Source organism: Somniosus microcephalus, chromosome 9 (assembly GCF_052327205.1).
Source record: "Somniosus microcephalus isolate GS21.2 chromosome 9, FLI_Smic_1.0, whole genome shotgun sequence".
NCBI lineage: Eukaryota > Metazoa > Chordata > Chondrichthyes > Squaliformes > Somniosidae > Somniosus > Somniosus microcephalus.
The window spans coordinates 151,890,243-151,915,030 of record NC_140995.1 but is presented as its reverse complement, the minus strand read 5'-3'; the positions used below and the strand labels follow the sequence as shown (position 1 = coordinate 151,915,030).

General features: G+C 48.1%; 1 protein-coding gene across 1 annotated transcript in view; it reads left to right on the top strand.

The window, feature by feature from the left end:
• The window catches only part of LOC147112781 (uncharacterized), a 445,258-nt gene that overhangs the window by 366,540 nt on the left and 53,930 nt on the right, over nt 1-24,788 (top strand). Inside the window, 4 exon segments of the mRNA XM_085997401.1 lie at nt 1,794-1,908; nt 19,146-19,289; nt 21,777-21,922; nt 23,511-23,609. Of these exon segments, the coding sequence (XP_085853527.1) occupies nt 1,794-1,908; nt 19,146-19,289; nt 21,777-21,922; nt 23,511-23,609 (504 nt within the window).

The following is a 24,788-nucleotide window of genomic DNA, read 5'->3' as shown; positions in this document are numbered from 1 at the left end:
ACCCCGTTGGTGGAGAACAGTTCAGCCGCTGGACTGGCTCTCGCGCAGTCTCTCACCCCGTTTTTGGCTGTGTCTCTCACCCACTCCCGCACGTTCGGTTTTGCCGGCTCTGAGTACCCCGTTGGTGGAGAACAGCTCAGCCGCTGGACTGGCTCCTCGCAGTCTCTCCGCACCCGGCTCTCACCCGCACGGTTCCCGTTCGCCTCCCCAGCCCTCTCGCAGACCGGTGTTACCCTCCGTTGCTGCGGCTGGGTTTCTCTTCCCGCGCCTACTCGCAGGCTCAGCGCTTCGTGGCTGCGGTCGCTGCCCGGATTTTTCCCGCCGATCGCGGTCCGGCTGTCACCCGACGCGGTTGGACCCGACTTTTGGCCGGCACAGCTCCCCCTTGACCGAGGTCGAGTGCTCTGCCCTTATCCTCCGGATACTTCTACACCTTCCCCTACTCACAGTCTCTTCGGCCGCCTTGTTCCCTGCTGATCGGCTCACTCCGCACCGTGGTAGAAGGGTAGTCAGTGCCTGTTGCAGATGGAAGCTTTTGTTGCTAAAGTCTTCCACCTTTCTCCTGCTGCAGCCTCGTGTTTTCTTCCAGCAGCACGACGAGGGCGGTTGCCTCTCTTCGACGCTCTTCTTGCTTTGGTAATCTTGCCGCAGGGTACGATCGGACTCGTCGCCACTGTAAAGTCTGTGGGTTGTGCAGTTAATAAATACACAGACTTCAGAAGTAACAAACAAAACAGGTCTTTACTATTCGAAGGTCCGGGCGAATCTGCCCCAGCAATCCTGCCACAACACTTATATACTGGTGTGGTCACTATCGGTATTACAGTATACAGAAGCCAAACAAATGGTGCCACACCTAAAGTAGTTCTCTTAAAGGTGAACGGTTACATTCAATAGTTCCCTTAAAGGTAGACGGGTACATACACTACACAACCTACTATCGTTCTCATCATGAAGGCATCATGTCCAAGCAACGCAATAACATTCTCACTACCAAGCGACATAGATCGCCAACAGTTGTTGGGTGTTTGGCCAACTAAATTGTCTGAAATTTTTTTTATTGTCTTGTGACACTTAAAGTTGACTTCAAACATTTCATTTAAAAATATTGGCCAAGAATTTCCTTGCAGCTGCTCCCGCTCTGCTGCCATAATCTCGGGAAGTGCAACACAAACCCCATTTATAAATGTTAGCAGGGTTTTCGACATACTTCCGATTGAGTTACAGTGGCACCAAGGAAGTATTTGGCCCCTGTCACCTGACTAGAGATACTGTACATGAAAGCTGTTCAAAAACAGACCTGATTGAGAATAAACTCACATTCTAACACTCGAGTGGAGTTAACCACTTTCTCCCTTCAGTGTGCAATATTCTTCATTATAACCAAATGTGAATGGTTCGAACCAGGGATTGTTTTGAAAGACAGAATGAAGCAGAAAAATAAGACGCTATAGTGGCTGAAGTTGTGATTGAATGGTCATAATGAAAAGCTGTCTGCATTGCATCAAGAAATTCAATGAGTCGGCTGATTGAAGGACTCAAGCTGCAATCCCACTGTTCAGTTGCTCTGCTTTTTATTCTCTGTAGTATACATTTAACCATCAATCATTATTTAATCAGAATAATGTACTAATGACAGGAGGTTTGTTAATTGATAGAAGTCTTTAAATATTTCTACTTATTATGCTGCAATCGACAAATAATTTAAACTAGTAATTTGTAAAATTGACTTTTCTGGCTAAGTTATTACACATCATAACTGTTATTAATGCCATGTGTCCTCTTCATCCCAGATGCTCTCTTTCTGCTAGAGACCTCAATCGAAACTATCGGCATCCAAAGCGGGAACTCTTCCCGACTGTATGGCACACTAAAAAAATGGTGGAGGAACTACAGAAAGACCATTATGTGAGTTGTGGCTGATAGAGTTGAGAGACCGTAGCATAAATAGTTTGCAGAAACATATGAAACTTGCATATTAGTAATTTTTCCTCAACTGAGGATTCCCCTCCTTCTGACATGTCTTCCTTTTTCCTCAACCGAGGATTCCCCTCTACCATAGTTGACACGGCCCTTGACCGTGTCCGTTCTATTTCCCGCACTTCTTCTCTCACCCCTGCCCCTCCCTCCCAGAACCACGATAGGGTTCCCCTTGTCCTCACCTTTCACCCCACCAGCCTCCACATTCAACGGATCATCCTCCGCCATTTCCGCCACCTCCAACGTGATCCCACCACCAAACACATCTTCCCCTTTCAGCATTCTGAAGGGACCGCTCCCTCCGCGACACCCTGGTCCACTCCTCAATCACCCCCAACAGCCCTGCTCCTTCACCTGGCACCTTCCCGTGCAAGCGCAGGAGATGCAACACATGCCCTTTTACCTCCTCCCTTCCCACTGTCCAGGGCCCCAAACACCCCTTCCAGGTGAAACAGCGATTTACTTGTACTTCTTGCAATTTAATATACTGTATTCGCTGCTCACGATGCGGTCTCCTCTACATTGGGGAGACCAAACGCAGATTGGGCGATCGCTTTGCCGAACACCTCCGTTCAGTCCATAAGGGTAACCCTGAGCTTCCGGTCGCCTGTCACTTTAATTCACCGCTTCACTCCCACTCTGATCTCTCTGTCCTCGGGCTATTGCATTGTTGCAATGAAGCTCAACGTAAGCTCGAGGAACAGCACCTCATCTTTCGATTGGGCACTTTGCAGCCTGCCGGACTCAACATTGAGTTCAACAATTTCAGATAATTATCCCTGCCCCCATTTTTCATGCAGTATGATTTTTGCCATTCCCATTTGCAACATTTTATCTTTCCTGCCTCTTACAAAAGTACAGGATGTTCTTTCTACTCCTTCCTCCCCTCCTAAACCCCCCCCCCCACCCCCTCTGTCTCTGCACCTGCTTAATATCTGTTACATCTCCAGCTTTTTCCAGTTCTGATGAAGGGTCCCAGACCTGAAACGTTAACTCTGTTTCTCTCTCCACGGATGCTGCCTGGCCTGCTGAGTATTTCCAGCATTTTCTGTTGTTATTTCTCTCCCCAACTGTTTGGCTTTCCACTTCTCCCTTCTTTAGATCCCTACCATCCCACCCACTAATCCCGAGGCAATTGGGTGGGAAAAAAGCTGCTCGCTAGCCCTTGATACCTTATTTTCCAACTTCTCTCCTTGTGGGGAAAGTATCACCACTTTTCAGCTCTCCTCCAGTGGCTTGGTCAAAACTGAAAATGTTAGATCCGTGATTCTGAGAGTAGGATGTTTTTCAATAACTACACGGATGCTGCAACTGAACAATCAACAGGTATTTACTGGAGTAGGGTAATCTCAAGACTGGGGTACAGAGGCATGCTCAAGGCTTATATACAGGTGTGGTCACTGCTGGTACTACAGTATACAGGAGCTGTAAAAGTAGTTCTCTCTTAAAGGTACATACACTACAATTCCTCCCCTTTTAGATTAGTAGTACCCATAATATTCAAATAACAATTAACACTTTAACATGTACATTAAACAACAATAGTCCATTTATAGATTCAGTCTTTGGGACGGCTTCCTGATCCTTTCGGGATAGCGCCTTTCCTGAGGTTCTTGTTCTTGGTGCCGAGGCGATTCTGGCCCCTTTTCATCGGTTAGTTCATCGGGTTCCACTGCTACTGGTTCGGAGGTAGATGCTACCGGTATGTCGGGTTCATCCCCAGGTACGCAAGACATGGGGTTGACTCGTTCCTGTGACGCTAAGATCTGATCAACGTGGCATCTCACAATGTTCTCCCCGACATCCACTGTGTACATTAATGGCCCCTGCCGTGTGCATATCGTTCCGGGTTGCCATTTCTCTGTTCGGTAGTCACGGGCCAAGACTGGTTGTCCTACATTGAAGCTCCTTGTCGGCTTCTCATTGATGTGCTGGAATTGTTTATTCTCAACATTTCTTCGCACATTTGGTCGAAGCAAGTCCAGACGAGATCGCAACCTTCGGTTAAAGAACATCATGGCCGGGGTCTGGTTGGTAACTGCATGTGTCGCGTTTCGGTAGGCTAATAAGAAATTGTCCACCTTATGCTGTAGTGGAATTTCATCATCGCACATGGCCTTTATCGCCTTCTTAAAGGTTTGTACGAACCTCTCAGCCAATCCATTTGTGGCTGGATGATACGGGGCGGATGTGTAATGCCTTACCCCATTCCTTCTCATAAATTTTCGAAACTCTTCGGACACAAACTGTGGTCCATTATCAGAGCAAATCTGCTCTGGCAAGCCGTTTCTGGCAAATATGGTCCGTAGGACTGCAATCGTTTTCTCTGTAGTGTTTGAGGACATTATTATCACCTCAGGCCACTTCGAATGAGCATCCACTGCTATTAAGAACATTGAGTCCATGAATGGACCAGCAAAATCAATATGCACCCATTGCCATGGAGAGGAGGGCCACTCCCATGGGTGTAGAGGGGCATGTGGTGGTGCATTTTGGACCTTCTGGCATCCTGAGCAGCTCTTGGTTAGGTCTTCGATTTGTTGATCGATTCCCGGCCACCACACATAAGCCCTAGCAAGGCTTTTCATTTTCACTCCCCCCAGATGACCTTCATGCAGCCCATTTAGCACTCTCTCCCTTAACTTGGGTGGAATCACCACTCTGGATCCACACATCACTGTCCCCTGGCATACTGACAGCTGTTCTCTTCTGGATGAGAATGCTGGCAACAGTGAGTCGCCATGTGTTGGCCATCCCCTCACCGTCAAATCATATACCTGAGACAGCGTCGGATCATTGCGGGTCTCCTTCTCTATATCCGCGTTCGTTACTGGCAATCATTCAATTATTGATGAATAAAATATCTCGATATGGTCCACTGCTGGTGCTTCCTCCACAGTAGACAGTGGTAGGCACGATAGCCCATCAGCGTTTCCATGCTGTTTCGTGCCTTTATATTCTATTTCATATTGATTCGCCCCTAGAAACAGGGACCATCTTTGAAACCGCTGTGCAGTCATTACTGGAACGCCCTTCTTAGGGTTAAAGATGGAGACAAGTGGTTGGTGGTCAGTCAGCAAGGTGAACTTCTGCCCATGCAGATAGTGGTTGAATTTTTTAACTCCCCATACTAGGCTGAGGGCCTCCCTGTCAATCTGGGCGTAGTTGCGCTCGGCTGAGGTTAGTGACCGAGACGCAAAGGCTACTGGCCTCTCCAACCCGTCTGGGAATTTGTGCGACAGCACCGCTCCAATACCATAGGGTGATGCATCACATGCCAAAGGAATTGGTAGTGCTGGGTTGAAATGGGCCAACACCTCTTTTGATGTGATCAATTCTTTACACTTCTGGAAAGCTCGTCTACGTTCGTCATTCCACTTCCCTGGTACCCCTGTTTGCAGTAGGGTGTTCAGTGGGTGTAATACCGTGGACAAATTTGGTAAGAACTTATGGTAGTAGTTTACCAGCCCGAGGAACGACCTCAGTTGTGACACATTTTCCGGTGCTGGAGCCTTGACTACTGCCTCAATCATTTCAGGGGACTTATGTAACCCCTCTTCATCGATGACGTGGCCACAATACGAGATCTGCTTCTGGAAAAACTCGCACTTGTGGCGATTAGCTCGTAGCCCATATTCCTTTAATCTGGTGAGCACCTTCTCCAAGTTGGCGAGGTGATCACTGTCATTTTCGCCCGTGACCAGGATGTCGTCCAAATAACACTGGGTCCCTGGAATCCCTTGCAGGACTTGATCCATCGCCCTTTGCCAAATAGCCGGAGCCGATGCTACCCCGAACACCAGCCGATTGTATTGATAAAGACCTTTATGAGTGTTAATCGTAAGGTATTGTTTTGAGGCTTCTTCTACCTCCATTTGCAAGTACGCCTGGGCTAGATCAATTTTGGTGAAGCGTTTACCTCCAGATAGCGAGGCGAAAATATCCTCAATTCGTGGAAGCGGATATTGTACCGTGTGAAGGACTGGGTTCACTGTCACCTTTAAATCCCCACAGATGCGGACCTTCTTTGGTTCCCCAGGTGTATTACTCAACGACCTCTTCATTACAGGAACGATGGGTGTAGCCCACTCGCTCCAGTCTACTTTGGACAGTACTCCTGAACGTTCCAACCCTTCCAGCTCTGCTTCGACAGCTGGTCTGATCGCATAAGGCACTGGTCTGGCCTTAAGAAACTTTGGGCTTGCATTATCCTCTATTTCAATCGTTGCTGTTATGCCTTTTAGTGTTCCGAGTCCCTCCTGGAACACTTCTTTTGCATCAATTAGCATTTTTGACAGTCGTCCAGGTGTGACGTCGTCATCCTTTTTGGCCTCAACCTTCAGTGCCTGTATGGAATGCCAATCTAATTGTATCTTCCGGATCCATTCACGTCCTAGCAGTGGTGGTCCTCCATCTGGCAATACATATATATCCATTTTAGGTATTTCCTGGCCTTTATATATCACTTTCACCCTTATTTTTCCTTTGGGGTAGACTTTTTGCCCCGTGTACGTCTTCAAGACAACCTCTGTAGCTTTCAAGGGTATATGTGAAAATAGCCGCTTGTAGTCCCTTTGGTTTATGACTGTTAGGGCTGATCCTGTGTCCAATTCCATTTTCACTTGGACTCCATCTATCTTGAGTGTAACCCAGATAGTCTGGTGATCCTCCATTTTGGTTACCTTATGTAGTTTCAGACAACCCAGCTCCTTGCTTCCGGAGTCTGTGTCAATTTTCTGTTCGTCTGAACTACTGTCCATCACCTTGTGTACCTTTTTGTACTTCTCCTGTGGAGATTTCTTACTGTTGGTTTTCTTCCCAGACCTGCAGATTCTTGCTATGTGTCCTGCTTTTCCACACTGTCTGCACACTTGGTCCTTGAACCAACAATCCTTCTGGTCATGTGTTGTTCTGCCGCAGCGTTAGCACTTCCCTGTTCCATAGGACATTTCATTGGTGCCATATTCTTGCGGTCTCCGTTGTATCTCTGCAGCGCCCCTTGCGGCTGCTTCGTGTGATACTGCCATACTGAAAGCCTTGTCCAGCGTAAGATCCTTTTCTGATAGAAGCCGTTTCTGGGTTCCTTCACTTTGCAGCCCACACACAAACTTGTCCCTTAACGTATCTGCTAGTCCCGCTCCAAACTGGCAGTGTTTCGATAGCTTGCGCAGTTCCGTTAGGTACTCAGCATTGCTTTCGTCTTTGTGTTGGTTCCTTTTATGGAACTTAAATCGTTCTGCTATCAGCAGCGGTGTGGGGTTTAAGTGGTCCTGTAGGATTTCTACTATGATTTCGAAATTCTTGTTCACAATAACTCTGGGGTTATTAGGTTTCGCAGTAACCCATAAGTTTTTGCACCCATGGAATTTAACAAAACCAGTGCTTTCCTAGCATCTGGCACTTCATTTGTCCTGCAGTACACCTCAATACGTTCCACATATGTCACCCAATCTTCGACTTCATTGTCGAACATAGAGATACTGCCACTCTTCGGCATCCCTGGGTGTGATTTAACTGTCAAAAATGGCATCTCCCGTGCTTCCCCTTCTTCTCCGCTGGCACAAAATGGCGTCTCCCGTGCTTTCCTTCCTTCCCGCGCCCGCCCTTCTTCTCCGCTGCGGCTTCTAAAAATGGCATCTCCCGCGCTCTTCCTTCTCCGCGGCTCAATGGCATCTCCCACACTCTCCCTTCTTCTCCCCGCGGACACTGTTCAGCACTTGAGCCCTGGCTATGCTCTGCACGTTCTTTTTTTTTGTGCGCCTTTCCCGTTTCCGCCGCTCGGTCCTAAACCCGGCTGTTGCTTTACCCTCTCTCTCTCCATTTTGTTTTTCCTCGATGCCGCTCGGTTTTCAACCCCCGACTGCGCCCTGTGCGCTTCACCCTCTGTCTTACCCCATCGACGCTGCTCGGCTTTCTCTCCGCCGTCGGTCGGCTCCAGCCGCCGCTGTCCGGGAAGGGTCTGCGCTGTACCTGTCGTCAGTCTATTGCTGATCATCGTGGCTGGGGAACCAAGCCCGGCTCTCCACAGACTCCCCTGTGATGTTCAATCTCTGCCGGACGACTGTGCGGTTGCTCGTGGTCGACGCCCATGCTTCTGGCCTCAACTTTCTTCCACCGCCCTCCCGGAGTGAATCCTCGAAGGGAAATGCAGAGTTGCAGGTAGAATCGACACTCGTCGCCACTGTTAGATCCGTGATTCTGAGAGTATGATGTTTTTCAATAACCACACGGATGCTGTAACTGAACAATCAACAGGTATTTACTGGAGTAGGGTAATCTCAAGACTGGGGTACAGAGGCATGCTCAAGGCTTATATGTGTGGTCACTGCCGGTACTACAGTATACAGGAGTTGTAAAAGTAGTTCTCTCTTAAAGGTACATACACTACAGAAAACATGCGGTATGGAAAATCATATATCTAAATCTGCATCTTAAAATGAAAGGAAAACTTGCCACACCTCTGAGGAATGTCTCAAATTGCTTTAAATGTCATGAATTACTTTGCAGTGCAGTGACTTGTTATGAAGGCAAAACATGGCAGCAATTTTGCACATAGCAATGCGGTGAATGAATAGATGATCTGTTTTAAATGTTGTTGGTTGGCCAAGATATCAGGAGAACTCTGTTCTTTTCTGAATTGAGTCATGGGGGGAAAAATTGGGTTGCTTTGCGCCTCCTGTTAGCGCCCTAAGAGGGAGGTTAGCGGCGGCGCTAACCGGTAGCGCCCCGTTGCGCTGCACCGCCGGCGATGATGTAATCGCCATGCGCAGCGCCCCGGCCGTGATCTTCGGAAGCGCCCCCTGACTTATCACCGGACGCTATGTCCGACGGGGTCAGGGGGGCCTACCTGCAGCCGGGGAGGCGCAATTTAAAGGCGAGGTGCGGGGCGGCCATTTTTGTTGCTGGCCGCCTGCCAGCACCTGCCTGCGCTCCCGTCCCCGGCCTCCTGAATGCCCCCGCTCCGCCGCGGAATGCCGGTTGCGCTCCAAGAGCCCGGCACTTCAGTTGAGTGCCGGGCTCTTTTGCCGACACTCCCGATCCCCAGGGGCCCAGTTGGGCCTCGGGTCGCACTGCTCAAGGCCCCTTCCCTTTAAGAAGGGGAGGAAGGCCTGCAATACCGCGGCGCGATATGCCACATGGCGCTGTGGCACATAGTGCCATGATATTGACTCGCAGCGTCCCAAGAGGGATGCGGGGTGCTTCCAGTAGCGCCCCGCTTCCCTCTTGGGGCGCAACCACTCAATTTCCGGTGGGGGGGGGCGCTAATTTTTCTAATTTTTCCAGCGCCAAATGGGGCACTACTCAATTTTTAGCCCATGGGGTCTTGAAGCTTAATCAGGGCCTCAGTTTACCATGTCATCCAAAGGATGGCACCTTCAATAATGCAACATTTCACCTTTGACTGTACTGGGCTGTCAATGTAGTTTATGTACTAAAGTCCTACAGCACAAAGCTTGGTGGAGTTTGAACCTAGAACTTTCTGACTCGGAGGCAAGAGTGCTACCAGATAAAACAAGCTGACGCACATATCCTGCTACCCTACAGTGCAACATAATGACACCATTCTGCAATATAACACTTTTAATTTATGTGTTGCCATTTCAGAATGTATGTAAGGTTTAATAATGCTTACAATTAAAATGCTAATAAGCAACTGTTACGCTACGTAAAATTGCAAATGTTCAGTCAACTAATGTATTGGTCATTGATTTAATAATTGAATGTTTTGCATATATGTAACTGGATGGTGTACTGACCTTCTACTTCTGCGAGCTGATTTTAAATCCACTCCTGTTTGATGGGATGGAACTGTCCTCTGCGTGCTGTCTGTAAGGGTCCTATGTGAAAGGCATTCGAGAAGTTTTAACTCAGTTCCTAGTGGACAGGGGTTGCCGCACAAGATTATCCACAGAAAGACACTAAATTGGCAATTTCACTCAAATAAGGCATAATCAGTGTTGATGTGGGAAATGGAAAAATTCACACTGAAGGAGTAAAGAGGCCTTTTCTGAGGTTGGGGTTGAGGGGTATTGTTGGAAAAGTAAAGGGTGTTTCCATTGTGCCATGTTTTACCTTACTTGGCTCAGTTGGAGGTACTTAATGCTAACTGTGGGTGCTGAAAGTGGAAAAGTTCCATTCTCATGACATCATCACCTTTCTTTTAATTTGTTTATGGGATGTGGACATCGCTGGCAAGGCCAGCATTTATTGCCCATCCCTAATTGCCCTGGAGAAGGTGGTGGTGAGCTGCCTTCTTGAACCGCTGCAGTCCATGTGGTGAAGGTACTCCCACAGTGCTGTTAGGTAGGGAGTTCCAGGATTTTGACCCAGCGACGATGAAGGATCAGCGATATACTTCCAAGTCAGGATGATGTGTGATTTGGAGGGGAACTTGGAGGTGGTGGTGTTCCCATGCGCCTGCTGCCCTTGTCCTTTTAGGTGGAAGAGGTCGCGGGTTTGGGAGGTGCTGCTGAAGAAGCCTTGGTGAGTTGCTGCAGTGCATCTTGTAGATGGTACACACTGCAGCCACGGTATGCCGGTGGTGGAGGGAGTGAATGTTTAAGGTGGTGGATGGGGTGCCAATCAAGCGGGCTGCTTTGTCCTGGATGGTGTCGCGCTTCTTGAGTGTTGTTGGAATAATAAGTACCAATGTTATCGAGGAAAACAAAATGGTGCCCAAAACTCTGAGTCCCACAAAACCTTTGAACTATGACCCTAATATTGTGATCATTATAAATCCTGGGCCCAGTTCATTTTAATATTGCTGGACAGGACAAAGATAAAAGTCCTGCTAGCAATTGGTGACATGCTGAGGAGGCCCAAAAACTGGAGGGAGGGGTGGGGGAAGTAATTGCTAGGGTGCTGCATCAACATTTAAAGCTTGACTGTCCTTAAAGTGGATACTGTAGGCAAGAAGAAGAAAAAATGGCACCAGGAAAAGTAACCAAATGAAGAGCTACAAATTTCACCAAGATTGATGTCTACATTTAATAACTAAAGTTAGGCAGAGGAGGAAGTAGCATTGTGGATGTGAGTGACAAGGGACCAAGCAACACAGCAGCATGTGGAAGGAAGTAGCAGAGGCAGTGATTGGCAACTCCCTAATCCCAGTACCCCTCTTTAACGAAGGAAGAAGCTTAGTGACCTCACAAGATCAGCAAAGGTAAGTATCATTGCTGCAAGCTGCCATTAATATATAGAGACATTTCAGATAGTAGACCAATATTTATCCAAAAATGCATTCACAAACCTAAGGGTTTCCCTTTGAGCACTAAATGAATGTAGTGATGCCGCTACGTGGAAGACTTCAATTAAATGGCTTTAGCATCCTGCAGTGCATGCGTGTATGTTGAAGCCTCACTATCTCTGTGGGATATCCATGATACAAGAAAAAGATCATCAAATAGTTATCAAATGGAACAGTCTTTGACTGACAGATCACTACAAAAGAAAGGACAGGACTTGCAGTTGTATAACATCTTTCATGATCTCAGGACATCCCAGAGCACTTTACAGCTGATTAAGTACTTTTTGAAGTGTAGTCACTATGTAATGTAGGAAACACGACAGCCAATTTGCGCACAGCAAGATCCCACAAACAGCAATGAGATAATGACCAGATAATCTTTTTTTAGTGATGTTGGTTGAGGGATAATTATTGGCCAGAACACAGGGGAGAACTTCCCTGCTCTTCTTCGATTAATCCCATGGAATCTTTTATATCCACCTGAGAAGGAAGACAGGGCCTCGGTTTAATGTCTCATCCACAAATACAGCATCTATGACAGTGCAGCACTCCTTCAGCACTACACTGAAGTGTTAGCCTAGATTATGTGCTCAAGTCTCTGGAGTGGGGCTTGAACCCATTACCTTCTGACTCAGCGGCGAGAGTGCTACTACTGAGCCTGGGCTGTAACAAGCATTATTTTCGTATGCAGGAAATGAATGTGCATATTTGCTTAGAACGACAGGCTACAGGAGGAGGGAAATTGACATCCATGTCTTAACATTGCAGGAGGAGGAGGCAATGGAAATCCTGGGAACTCACTTGTTAATGCTGCAGGGAATGGAGACCCACAGTTGTTTTTTGCTGACCGAGTGCTAATGGGCAAAGATCAGCAGCGGTTTCTCTTTTTCATTCTCTGATGAGCCTCTTGCACGAACCAAACAGTTAGGAAAGAGTGGACGGCAGGAAACTTGTTGCTTTGCTCCTTCTTATTATTTTCACAGAAGCCAGAAAGATGCTGGCGTGAGTGAAAGAGAGAGAGAGAGAAGAAACCAATGCGAGGACCATCATTATCTGGGCCAGCAAAAGTATGCCCACTTCATCATTCACTGTGTCACTGGCACTCACCAGCCCAGATAAATTCACTCAGGGTGATACAAATAGTTTAGCTGAGGAATTGGGAAAGGGTGATTCACAACCCACAAGGAAGCCAGAGGATGATGCATTGGAAGTCGAGTGTGATGTACCTGAATGGAGTCTTAGGAAATATCAACTTCTGGATGAAGAGCATTCAGATGATGATCTCAAGTGTCCTGCCATGAAAAGAAGCATGAGTGTGATGAAATATTCCATTCACCACTGCCTGTGACTGAGATCGGTTTCAGTGTCATTTCCCTTCCCCCAGACCTCATTGTATTGTGTACTGGAATGTGCTGTATTGTATACTGGAATGTGCTGGAATGTGCTGTGTGTAGGGCTCCGCCCATACCTGGCCCCGTTTGTAAGATAGCTTCAGTCTGGCCTCAGTCTCCAGAAGGAAGACATCTCTCTCTCTTACGTGTTACTTTCTAAGTTAATAAAAGCCTTGTTTTTGTTCTGCTAACTTCGAGTCTCGGAATTATTGAGGCACATCAATTTTATTAACTTATTTTTCAACACTATGGATCAACTCCTGAAACCCGAACGTTTGGATTTGGATCAACATGCTCCGGACGCATCAGCACGCTTCGGACACTGGTTCGAGTGTATGGAATTCTTCCTGAACAATTCCGCAGCCGTCAAAGACGCTACGGACGCTGCGAGGATGAGACTCGGAATTCTGCGGAATTGGGTAAGCCACCGGGTTTACCCCCTCATCCAAGACGCCGAGACGTACCTGGCCGCCTGCGACATCTTAAAGGCGCATTACCAGCAGCCTACGAATGAGGTGTATGCTAGGCACCTGCTCGCTACCCGCGCACAGCGACCTGGGGAATCGGTGGAGGAGTTCCTAAGCACCCTGAAAATGCTTGGCAAAGACTGCAAGTGCCGAGATGTAAAAGCCGCAGTGTACACGAACGAGTTTGTTCGCGATGCCTTCATCACAGGCCTCAGCTCCACTTACATCCAGCAAAGACTGCTGGAAAAAACGGGGTTGGACCTGAAACAGGCTGCGGACACCGCGCGATCCCTGGATGTGGCCCAGAGAAACTCGGACCCCTACTCTTCAGCCCGCGCCGTCCACGCCGCCACGTGTGCACCGAGGGCGCCGCCATCTTGGAAGGCATCTTCCCCGCCCGACAGCCCGACACCGGCTGGGCCCCGCTCTCCCCCCAGAAGCCCTACGACAGCCGCGACGCATCAGGGACCCAACTGCTACTTCTGCGGGCAGCCAAAGCACACCAGAAACCTGTGCCCGGCGAAAGGCACCACCTGCTTTAAGTGCGGTACGAAGGGGCACTTCGGGAAGGTGTGCAGAGGGAACCCCGCCAGAAAACCAACCGCCGGAAAACCCGCCACCGCCGCGTGTGCGCCGTGGGAGCGGCCATCTTGGACGCCATCTTGCCCGACCTCGTGGGGTCCGCCATCTTGTGAGCAGACAGCGTGGACGCCATCTTGTATCGATCAGGGCCCTACAGTGGCATCGGTCACAGTGGACCAGACCAGGCCGCACCCGCTATCCAGATCAATGGTGGACATCGAGGTAAACGGGTGCCGGGTTAAATGCTTAATTGACAGTGGAAGCACGGAGAGCTTTATCCACCCAGAACTGGCACAACAACTCTCCCTAAAGGTGGTCCCTACTCAGGGTACCATCTCTATGGCTGATAAAACCCAGACATCGACCATTCTGGGTTACTGCACGGTACAATTGTGCGTTAACGGAACTGTATATGATCATTTTAAAGTATTAATCATGAAGAACATATGTGCGAGCGTGATCTTGGGCCTGGATTTCCAGTGCAACCACCAAAGCATCACGCTCAAGTACGGTGGGTCCCAGCCGCCCCTCACAGTGTGCGGTCTGGCTACCTTGAAGGTAAAGCCACCTTCGCTATTCGCGAACCTTACCCCTAACTGCCGGCCAATAGCGACCAAAAGCAGGAGGTACAGCTGGGAGGACAGGCGGTTTATCGCGACCGAGGTAGACAGGCTCCTGAAAGAGCGCATTATTGAACGCAGCAACAGCCCGTGGCGCGCCCAATTGGTAGTGGTAAGGGGTAGCGAGAAGAAACGGATGGTGATCGACTATAGTCAAACGATCAACAGGTACACCCTACTAGACGCCTACCCGCTACCCCGCATATCAGAAATGGTGAACCAAATCGCCCAATACCGGGTGTTCTCCACCATCGACCTCAAGTCAGCGTACCACCAGCTCCCTATCAGACCAGAGGACCACCCGTACACCGCCTTCGAGGCGAACGGACGCCTCTACCAATTCCTCAGAGTCCCCTTTGGGGTGATGAATGGGGTCTCGGTCTTCCAGAGGGAGATGGACCGCATGGTCGATGACCACCACTTGCAGGCAACCTTCCCCTACCTCGACAACGTCACCATCTGCGGTCACAACCAGCAGGATCACGACTCGAACCTCGAGAGGTTCCTGAAAACCGCACAAAAACTCAACCTCACCTACAACGAGGACAAGTGCGTTTACAACACCACGCGCCTCTGCATACTAGGCAGCGTGGTGGAGAATGGGGAAATCGGGCCAGACCCCGACCGATTGCGCCCCCTACGGGAGCTGCCCCTGCCCAACACTCCCAAAGCCCTGAAAAGGTGCCTGGGGTCATTTTCTTATTATTCCCAATGGGTCCCCAACTACTCCGACAAAGCCCGCCCCCTCTTGAAAGCATCCTCTTTCCCGCTCTCTGCTGAGGCCCACGCCGCCTTCAAAAGCATTAAGCAGGATATTGAGCGGGCCACGCTACAGGCAGTGGACGAGAACACTCCATTTCAAGTGGAAAGTGATGCGTCTGACTTCGCCTTGGCGGCCACCCTCAACCCGGCGGAGCGGCCCGTAGCTTTCTTCTCGAGGACCCTCCAAGGGCCCGAGATCAGACACTCCTCCGTGGAAAAGGAGGCCCAAGCCATCGTGGAGGCAGTGCGCCACTGGCGCCACTACCTAGCCGGCAAACGCTTCACCCTACTTACCGACCAGCGGTCGGTAGCGTTTATGTTCAATAATAAACAGAGGGGGAAGATTAAAAATGATAAGATTCTTAGGTGGCGGATCGAGCTCTCCACCTTCGAGTACGACATCATTTACCGGCCAGGGGCCCTTAACGAATCCCCTGACGCCCTCTCACGAGGGATGTGTGCCAGCGCCACCGGGGATCGGCTACAGACCCTCCACAACGACCTCTGCCACCCAGGGGTCACGCGGCTGTTCCACTTCATAAAGTCCCGTAACTTACCCTACTCGATTGAGGAAGTTCGGTCCCTGACCAGGAACTGCCGCACTTGCGCTGAGTGCAAGCCTCGGTTCTACCGCCCAGATAGAGCCCACTTAATCAAAGCTACACGGCCCTTTGAGCGGCTCAGCTTAGATTTCAAGGGCCCCCTCCCGTCCGTCGACCGCAATGTTTACTTCCTGAACATTGTGGACGAATACTCCCGGTTCCCATTCGCCTTCCCCTGCCCAGACATGACCAGCGCCACGGTCATTAAATGCCTCAACAGCCTGTTCTGCCTGTTCGGTATGCCGAGCTACATCCATACGGATAGGGGGGCGTCCTTCATGAGTGAAGAGCTACGCCAGTACATGCTGTCCAAGGGGATCACCACGAGCCGTACCACCAGCTACAACCCCCGGGGTAATGGCCAAGTGGAGCGAGAGAACAGGACAGTATGGAAAGCAGTCACTCTAACTCTAAGGACCACGGGCCTCCCTATCTCCCGCTGGCAGGAAGTCCTCTCGGATGTGCTCCATTCGATACGGTCGCTATTGTGTACGGCCACTAATACCACGCCTCATGAACGAATGTTTGTCTTTCCCCGGAAATCCACCTCAGGCGTATCCATGCCGTCATGGCTCTCCACCCCAGGTCCGGTACTCGTGCGAAGGCATGTGAGGGGCCACAAGATGGACCCTCTCGTGGAGCCAGTACACCTACTCCACGCCAACCCCCAATACGCATATGTCCGGCACGCCGACGGAAGGGAGGATACCGTGTCCATAAAAGACGTCGCCCCAGCCGGCATCGACAACAACCACGGCAATAGCGGCAACGACGATCACAGCAACTCTTACCCACCCACTACTCTTTCATCACCCCCGGAAGAACACTGACCAACGGTACCCCCACCAACTACCCCTCCAACAACCCTGGCGGCACCCCCGGCAGAGACCCAGGAGGCTACCGGGGACACCCAGCCGACACCCGCGGCACCGCAACAGCCACGTCGGTCGCAGAGGACTATCAAACCCCCGAACAGACTAAATCTATAGAAGGGGTGAATGTGATGAAATATTCCATTCACCACTGCCTGTGACTGAGATCGGTTTCAGTGTCATTTCCCTTCCCCCAGACCTCATTGTATTGTGTACTGGAATGTGCTGGAATGTGCTGTGTGTAGGGCTCCGCCCATACCTGGCCCCATTTGTAAGCTAGCTTCAGTCTGGCCTCAGTCTCCAGAAGGAAGACATCGCTCTCTCTTACGTGTTACTTTCTAAGTTAATAAAAGCCTTGTTTTTGTTCTGCTAACTTCGAGTCTCGGAATTATTGAGGCACATCAATGAGCATCATAATCATTTGTAGGCACTGCAAATCATCTCCAAAACTGTGCGGCAGATGGTAAGGCTGGCAGCAGATTCCAATGCCCATTTCTGTGACTTAATTAGAGAGGGCATCTCAGCACTGCAGAGCAGTAAGAAGTGAACAGCAGTTGCAGTAAACAGGAAACACAGGCATGGAGGTAATTCATCACCTCCAATCTGCAAGGCTTGACTAGTTGCATTCAGGCCCTGAGTAACTGAATGGAGATAATGGAGAGATCAATAACTACCAGATTCCATGTTCTCCAGGGTACTATTTTGGAGGGTTTTCAGGATACTTGACATACTGTCTCTCAGGGATTAAGGACTATTAGTAATTTAACAAGATTTGTTCTCCTGCAGTTCAGTGCAAATTAATATCTTGATCTCATGCCTAGTGGAAGAGCATGACGTATCTCAGAGGAGTCTTCCTTTCCCTCAGGACAATAGCACCAGAGAGTTTTCTGCTCACTCCCCCTCAGGAACCACCACAGGTGAAAGAAAGTCAGCAGGCCAAGGCTGTGAAGGTTGCAAGCTCAGAATCAGTCTATTGCAGGTCCATCCCAGGACTCAGTGGCACCTCCGTCCCAATAGGCTCATTATCATATAGAGCAGCCACCCACATCGCAGGCCCCAGGCCTTCAGGTGGCATTAGAAGAAGTGTTAGACTAGGAATGAGGAAAAGTCAAAAAAGCGCAAGGGGGGAGCACAGTGGTGACTAATTGTTTTCTCAGGCAAAAAGTTCCAGAGACCTCATATAATTGTTGCTGTCAGAAATATTGTTATGGCACTCATTAATTTTCTGTTGAAAATATAAAGTTGCACTAGAACTGAAAAGGATTTTTTTGAACTTTGGACCCTCATGGAATTTCTGCTTTTAATGATGAATGGAGCGTTCTGAAGTTTGTAGATTTAAATTCTGTGGAGAGTCCTGGTTATAGTTATAATATAACTGTTTGATGAGTTTGCTTTGCAGCTCCCTCGCAGCAACTGTCTGTGACCCTGGTGTGTCTCCTCCTCAGGAATCTCAATCGTTTGCACCCGAACTCCCCTGGAAGTGCATCGGCTACCAAATTGGAAGCGACAAATTATGCCGGATGCAAGCCTGAAACAGGGGTTAGGTACCTTGAATGTGCAATCAAGGTCCTAATGCATACTTTAGTACCTGATGCAAATGTTCTGGGTCTTCAGCGCACTAACCAGTCATCTTTACAGAGACCGCTGGAGGCTGCCCACCAAAATATAAGCAAACTTTTTAATTTCTGTGGAGTCAGCTAGAGCAGGAGTATTCCTCCTAGCTCCACAAAAATACAAAATACCGCAGGCCGCTGCCAGCCCGGGCTCACCGTGCTCCACTTCACCTTTACCGGCCCCCTCCCCCCCCCCGCCCCCCATCAGGACCTACTTGTCGGCCGGTTCGGTGTCGAAATGGACAGAATTCCTAAGGCCCTTACCAGCGAGCTGTATTGGGAAGCCTGATTGGTGGCCTGAGGCCCAATTTCGAACAGGCCTCGGGCTGATGTCTTCAGGCTCACGTTTCCATTGCACTGTCAATTTCGCACCAGAAACCGGCATGAGTTGAATTTCTACCCCTGTTACTGCAGTCGCACACTAATTGGATATTAAGGGAATTAAATCCTTTTCATGGGTTGACAGTATGGCCACAAGTGCAATCTATAGTTCCAAAAACACATGGAAACCTAATGATCTGATACAAGTTAATGGTGCACTTACCCATTTGTCTGGATCCTGTATCTAGTTTAAATAACTGGGCTTCCCTGGCAAACAGTGCATTAATTATTTGTTTTTTGCAAGAATGGACAGCAAATTGAGTCACCTGACAGAAGTCACCAGTTGCCCCTAAATATATTCCTGGAGTCCTTAATCGTCAGCAGTCACTGTCAAAGCTCGCACAAGAAGGGTGGCTACTTGAACAGGGTACTGGAGGGTAGATGGTGCCCACAGAACCGTACTCCAGCATTGGGTCAGCACCTTCAGCAGAAGAGGGGTGGGTGGGGGAAATTGAGAAATTTTGTTTTTAAAAGTAACAATTGTTGGTAAATAAGACTTGGTTCCTAGTATCAGACATGAGTTTAAGTTGACGGGAATTTTGCCTAATTTTATGCAGTTGAATGCAAGTAGCCAAACTGTGGCAAATTGTACATCGATATACCCATTTCTTGTTTTACTTCACCACAGATCCTTTTGTATGGTGACCTGCACGGCCACAGTCGAAAACCTAACGCTTTCACGTATGGCTGCAGCCAGACAGGAACCACGTGTCCATTTGAAATACTCGACTTCCTCAGGGAGAGAATATTTCCATGGCTGCTTTCCCAGAGGGTAATTCAGAATGCATTTTAACCTAATTGTAGCCACTTTTATAATTGGCCTTCTTTTAAGTTCATTTGCAGGAGCCCGGAATCTGAGAGCTAGCTCCCAGTGTTTATGCTGTTAAACCTGTTTCAATAGGCCGGCTGCAGACTTTGTAAATCCCGTTATAAAATGGGCGTTCTTGTATTACATGAGATCTACACTAGTGCCACTGTGCTCCTGAAGTACAGGCCTCTAGCAGCTGGCTGCAAACCAATGATAAAACTTCCGGGGATCACTAACACTGGAGGCTGGGGAAAAAACAATTTTAACAGGTCTTCCGGGCCACCATTCCCAGCAGCTTTACATTTGGCCTGTAGCTGGTTGCAAGAGACCCATGCTTCAAGAACCCATGACATTAGTCCTGGAATCTGTTTTTAATCCAATCTAAAAGCCCCTTTTCTCTTTTATCTCCTAGACCTATTACTTCTCTATAGAAGTAACATTATTCACTTAGGTGGATAGGTCATGAATTCCACCTACCTTTTGCATTCGTGTTCTCCATGCTTAGCTAACAAGAGGGTCCGCAGATGCTGCCTGATTGAGACCGTCTGTATATACAGCTTTTATTTGCCTCTGCAATGGAGATCTCTCCTTTGTTTATCATGTGTTGAAAACTGGCAAAACCTGTCAAAAAATATCACTTCAGATCTGTTGAGCTCACAGACAAAGTGATTGGAATTAATATCTTAACCACTAAAGTATTGATCCATGCAAAAAAGAGCTTCAGGTTTTATCCCATTGAATTCTCAGAGTACTTCCTTGTTTCAGTCTTTAGGCCATAATATCTCAGCTCCGCTGCTCTGAATCTGAATCTTCAGCAGCAGAGCAGACCTACAGTTCTGGAGCCAGCGATGCTGCTCGCTGATCAGCCAGAAATAGGCATCTGCTTTCCTCAAATGCTATTTTCAAATCTACTAATCGATTTTCCGTGACATTGCAGGCAGGGAGCCAAGAGCAAGTGGGGTATTTGGGTCAAGCAGGGTTAGCGGGTTAGACCCAGGCAAGGGAGGAGGGAAGGGCGAGGAGGCAGATGGCAGAGGAGAGGAGTGGAGCAGGGAAGAGGAGAGGGACAACGGAAGGTAGGAGACTGAGGAAAGAGAGACATGGAAAAGAGGTGAGAAGAAGGATGGGGGGAGGGAGATGGAAAAAAAAGAAACACTTGCATTTATATAGCGCCTTTCACGACCACCAGACGTCCCAAAACGTTTTACAGCTTTACAGGAAACAGGGGGAGAGGGTGGGAACGGGAGGATCAAAGATAGGGAAACCACTTCAGTGGGAGGAGGGCAAGGCAGCAAACTCACTCAGCAGGAGGGAGTTCTAGTGAGCAACCCTTCCCTTTGACAAAGAGTGGGTGAGCTCCCCTTCCCTCCTGCAGGTGGCGATCTATCTCAGTGGGTGTAGGGCTGTTCGTCCTGCCCACATACTGCTGCTTTTGCTCCTGTCTGAACTAGTGCTCAATTTCCTGCCTCCTATGGGGAGCTTGTTTCGCACTTCACTCATCTCAAGCATACTAATGAGGGGCGACCCGGTAACTTGGACGGGTCTCCCACTGACTGCTCCAGGTGGCTGTCGCTCTCGCACCACCCACCTCCGACCTGTTTACCGCTCGGAGACCTAAATTGCCATCTACTAATCCAGAAACAAGTCTAAAAAGAGACTGCATGGTCTGAGATATTGGAAGGAGTCTGGTCGTGGGAAAATGAAGGGGCAAGTGTTTGTGTAGTTCTGGGACAGGCTGTACTGTTATGGGAAGAGAGGATGGCTTCAGACCTGGAAGAGGGCCATGCTGGATGGGTAAATGCTAGGATGACACAAGGACAGGACTAGCTGCCTCACTGTCCAAAAAAAAAATTGTTTTAAACGCGGTAAAAAAATGTTAAAATTTGTTCATTATTAAAAGTGTTTGGCAGCCTTGAGGACTGAACAAAGAGTGACTTTGAGGTGCTATGAGGTTAATTAAATTTTGTACAGTGTTCTTCAGTCAACCACATTTTCTATAATTAAGAGCAGCCGCAGATCTGTCATCCTTGACTGGAGTTAATCAATATCTCTCAAAACCACATCCGTGGTGTAAAATAAGCTCACACAGGTTTTGAAAAGAATTTTTTTGCACCATTTAAGAGTGGACTTTATTGAAATACTTCTTATAGGAGCATGAAGCTTTTGAAACTGATAAAACAGAATTATATTAAACTTTAATAACCCAGAGCTTTCTATAAAAAAATTTAACTAACTCTTACAAGTTTCCAGAACTTTAGGCCATCATTAAGCTTGCAAATGTTCTTTAGAATTTGGTTTAGTCCAAATCCCTTTACTGATAAAACAAGACCTGAAGCTAGCCACATCGTTTAAATTAAAAACTGTTTAATAGTTGTGAGCTTGAGTGAAATATTTCCCTTTTTGTTTTATATTAGGCACTAAACTTTATTTTGTTACATTTTGTGTTGTGAGGATCCAGAGAGGTTCGACTGGGACAGCTGCAAGTTTCATATCCATAAATGTAAAGAATCGACAGGACGGGTGGTGATGTACAGGCAGCTAGGCCTCAATGACTCCTTCACCTTAGAAGCCTCGTTCTCAGGAGCAGTAAAAGGACAGTAAGAAAGTTACTGTATCTCTAATAGCTCATACCTTTCTAAATATATATATATTTAAAAGCACAGGAGGGTAAATTCAGTGATCCCGTAGTCACAGGAAGTCCGGGTCAGAAAACTGGGCTACAATGTTGCAACCCTGTGGCTTCTAGTGAGAGTGTGGGATGGCTGAATATACCCTATAGTGCCAAAGCGAAGTGAAGCACCATAGCACATTTTAGGCAAATGTGGTAGTCCGCGAAATATTGGGACATGGGTTCAATACAGTCCCCAGTCTCAACAATGCAACTGGAGGCTAAACTCTTTCCCCCAGGGAGGGAAGGAGACTTACATGAATTAACCCAATATACTGGCAACGGTCCATCAGTCAGGTCAAAGGGACAGTTGGCAGAGGACTGGGACTAGAGCTTCTTGCCTGAACTCTGCTGAGGAATTTCAAGTGCCATAGAGGCTCAAAATGATAAAGCATGATTAGGTAAGGTTCATCGGAGCTACTTTTCAATGTTTTTAGTCTCTCGGGGCAAATGCATTTCTTCCATCAATCCTTCCTGGAGAGGGGTGCCTTTTGGACCCAACTATTGCACATTTGAGCTGCCACATGGAACCTGTAAAGATCCAGTGAAAGGTTAATTGCAGACAGTTATGCTGTTTTTAAAGCCTTTAGAGTCATGAAGTGGCAGACGTAAAGGTTATACTTGAGATTCTCCATCCTCACTTATGCATCTATTGCGGGGGTGTTCAAGATGCAGGCTCCTTCGATTCACTCTCTGAGAAGCCCCTGTTGGTTTCTTTCTTCTTTGTGCATAACGTCAAATTTGACTTCAATTCTTTAAACCTCCAAGGCCCAGAGAACTGGTTATTGTTTGTTAGATTTTGAACAGTCAGAAAGTGGCCATTTTGCACCAAGGAGGAATCAGCCTTGACCAATCCTCCAGAAAGACCTGATGCTTTCAATGTTTTAGGGAAGGGAGAGGATGGAGGAAAGGAAAGGTAAAAGGGAAGGGGAGAAGTAGATGGAGAGGAAAAGAGATGCAGAATGAGGAGGAAATGGGAGGATAGGGCCCCTTGACTTTTTGTGTATATGAATGGGATCTCATGTTTGGGGATCTCATTTTTTGGGTGTATGGGGACATCATGCTTCTTTGTGTGGGGTTCTCACTTTTTACAAGTATAGGGGTCTCACTTCCAGGGGTCTTGCTTTTTGTGCGTAAGGATATCTCACTTTCTTATGTATGGGGGGGTTGCTGTTTTGTGTGTATGGGGCAGTCCCCTCTTTGTGTATATGGAGGATTCACTTTTTTGTGTATGGTGGCTTGTATTTGTGTATCATTATATGGAGTCCACTCACTGATGTTGACAGGAGTATCCGGGCTCCCAGCTTCAAAAGATTCGACACCCCTGATCTAGAGGAAGAGGAAAATGGAGGAATGGCCGTTCAGCAGAGAAAAGGTTGAAAATCCTGATGCAATCTGCTACCACTCTCATATAGCTTTAGCAGCAAGTTTAGAAATGTACTGGTCTCGGAACAGGTTCTTGAGAAAGCTCTCAAGCTGCAATTTCTATTTCTGATACTAGTTTCTCTTTTTTTCAGACTCGCTGTTCGTCATTTCAATATAAAAGATTATATGTCAATAGGCAAAACCTTCTGTGAGGGAATTCTGGACTATATTAGTCTGGATGAAAATCCCTTGTAAGTTCTGTAATTTATAAAATGTTTTGATTAATACGTCACAAAAATTTAGAGATCAAAGGGCAGATTTTCTTGCCCCATCCCCCTGCCCCAGTGCTGGATATCAAACAAGATGGTCCAATTAAACGGAGTGGAACCAGAATGGAACAGGGACAGGGTACTGAGTTTGGATGATCAGCCATGATCTCATTAAATGGCGGAGCAGGCTCGAGGGGCCGAATGGCCTACTCCTGCTCCTATGTTCTATGTTTCTATGAACCAAGCTACATTAAACAAGGCAATACAACGGTCACTATGGTAACCATGGGTGGTAATCTGCCAATGGGTCATTCAACATGGTTGCAGGCAATGGAGCAACAACTCAAACACAGACTGTTTCATCCATTGGACACAGTGCACAATGTCCAAGGTGTACTGCTTCGCTCCAGACCCAGGAGCACCAGGATTTCCTGTCCTGGACTATTTACATAATCCCCTCCCTAGAGCAGCCTACCTCAAGCAGGACCTAGCACCTAAGTGCAAGGCGCAGTTGCAGATCTCTCAAGCCTGCAACTGCATATCGAGCAACAGAAATTGGGGTCAGCAGTCAGAATGTCCCAATTAGACTTCAACATCCTGGAGGGAGGGGTTGCAAGGAGAGGTAGGAATTTACAAAAGTTCACTGGTCTTAAAGTCTTCGATCTACCCCTGTGGAAGATCTGGTCAGCTGGGGTCCGGGGGACAAGCCACAGCACCATAATCTTTGAGAGCCCCTGTGCTGGGTTGTTCCGCAAGCAGTTATACAGGGGAATGATGAATGCCCCCTCCCATGTCATGAACATAGCTCCATTGACCCTATTGCAGGTGCAGGCCAAGCTCAGCCCCACCTTCACCCAGGGCCAGCAAAGCCCCAACAATCACAGGGCAATATAAAAGGAGCAATTCCCAGGCAAGCATCAGGAAAATCAGCACTTTTTAACTTGATTCAAGATTTTTGTTGGCTGAAGTTTCCCCTGTGCTTGGGTAACTCACAAGGGGGTCATTTAGACTTGGTGCGATAGTGTAAAATGTTCAATTTTGAGCCACCTCAGTCCTCCTGGTTCAGGCGCATGCTGACGACGCACAACTGGTTATGCGCTTGAAAATACACTTATTTCTAGGAACTGAAACCTTAGTGTTTATATCCAAAACACATGGATT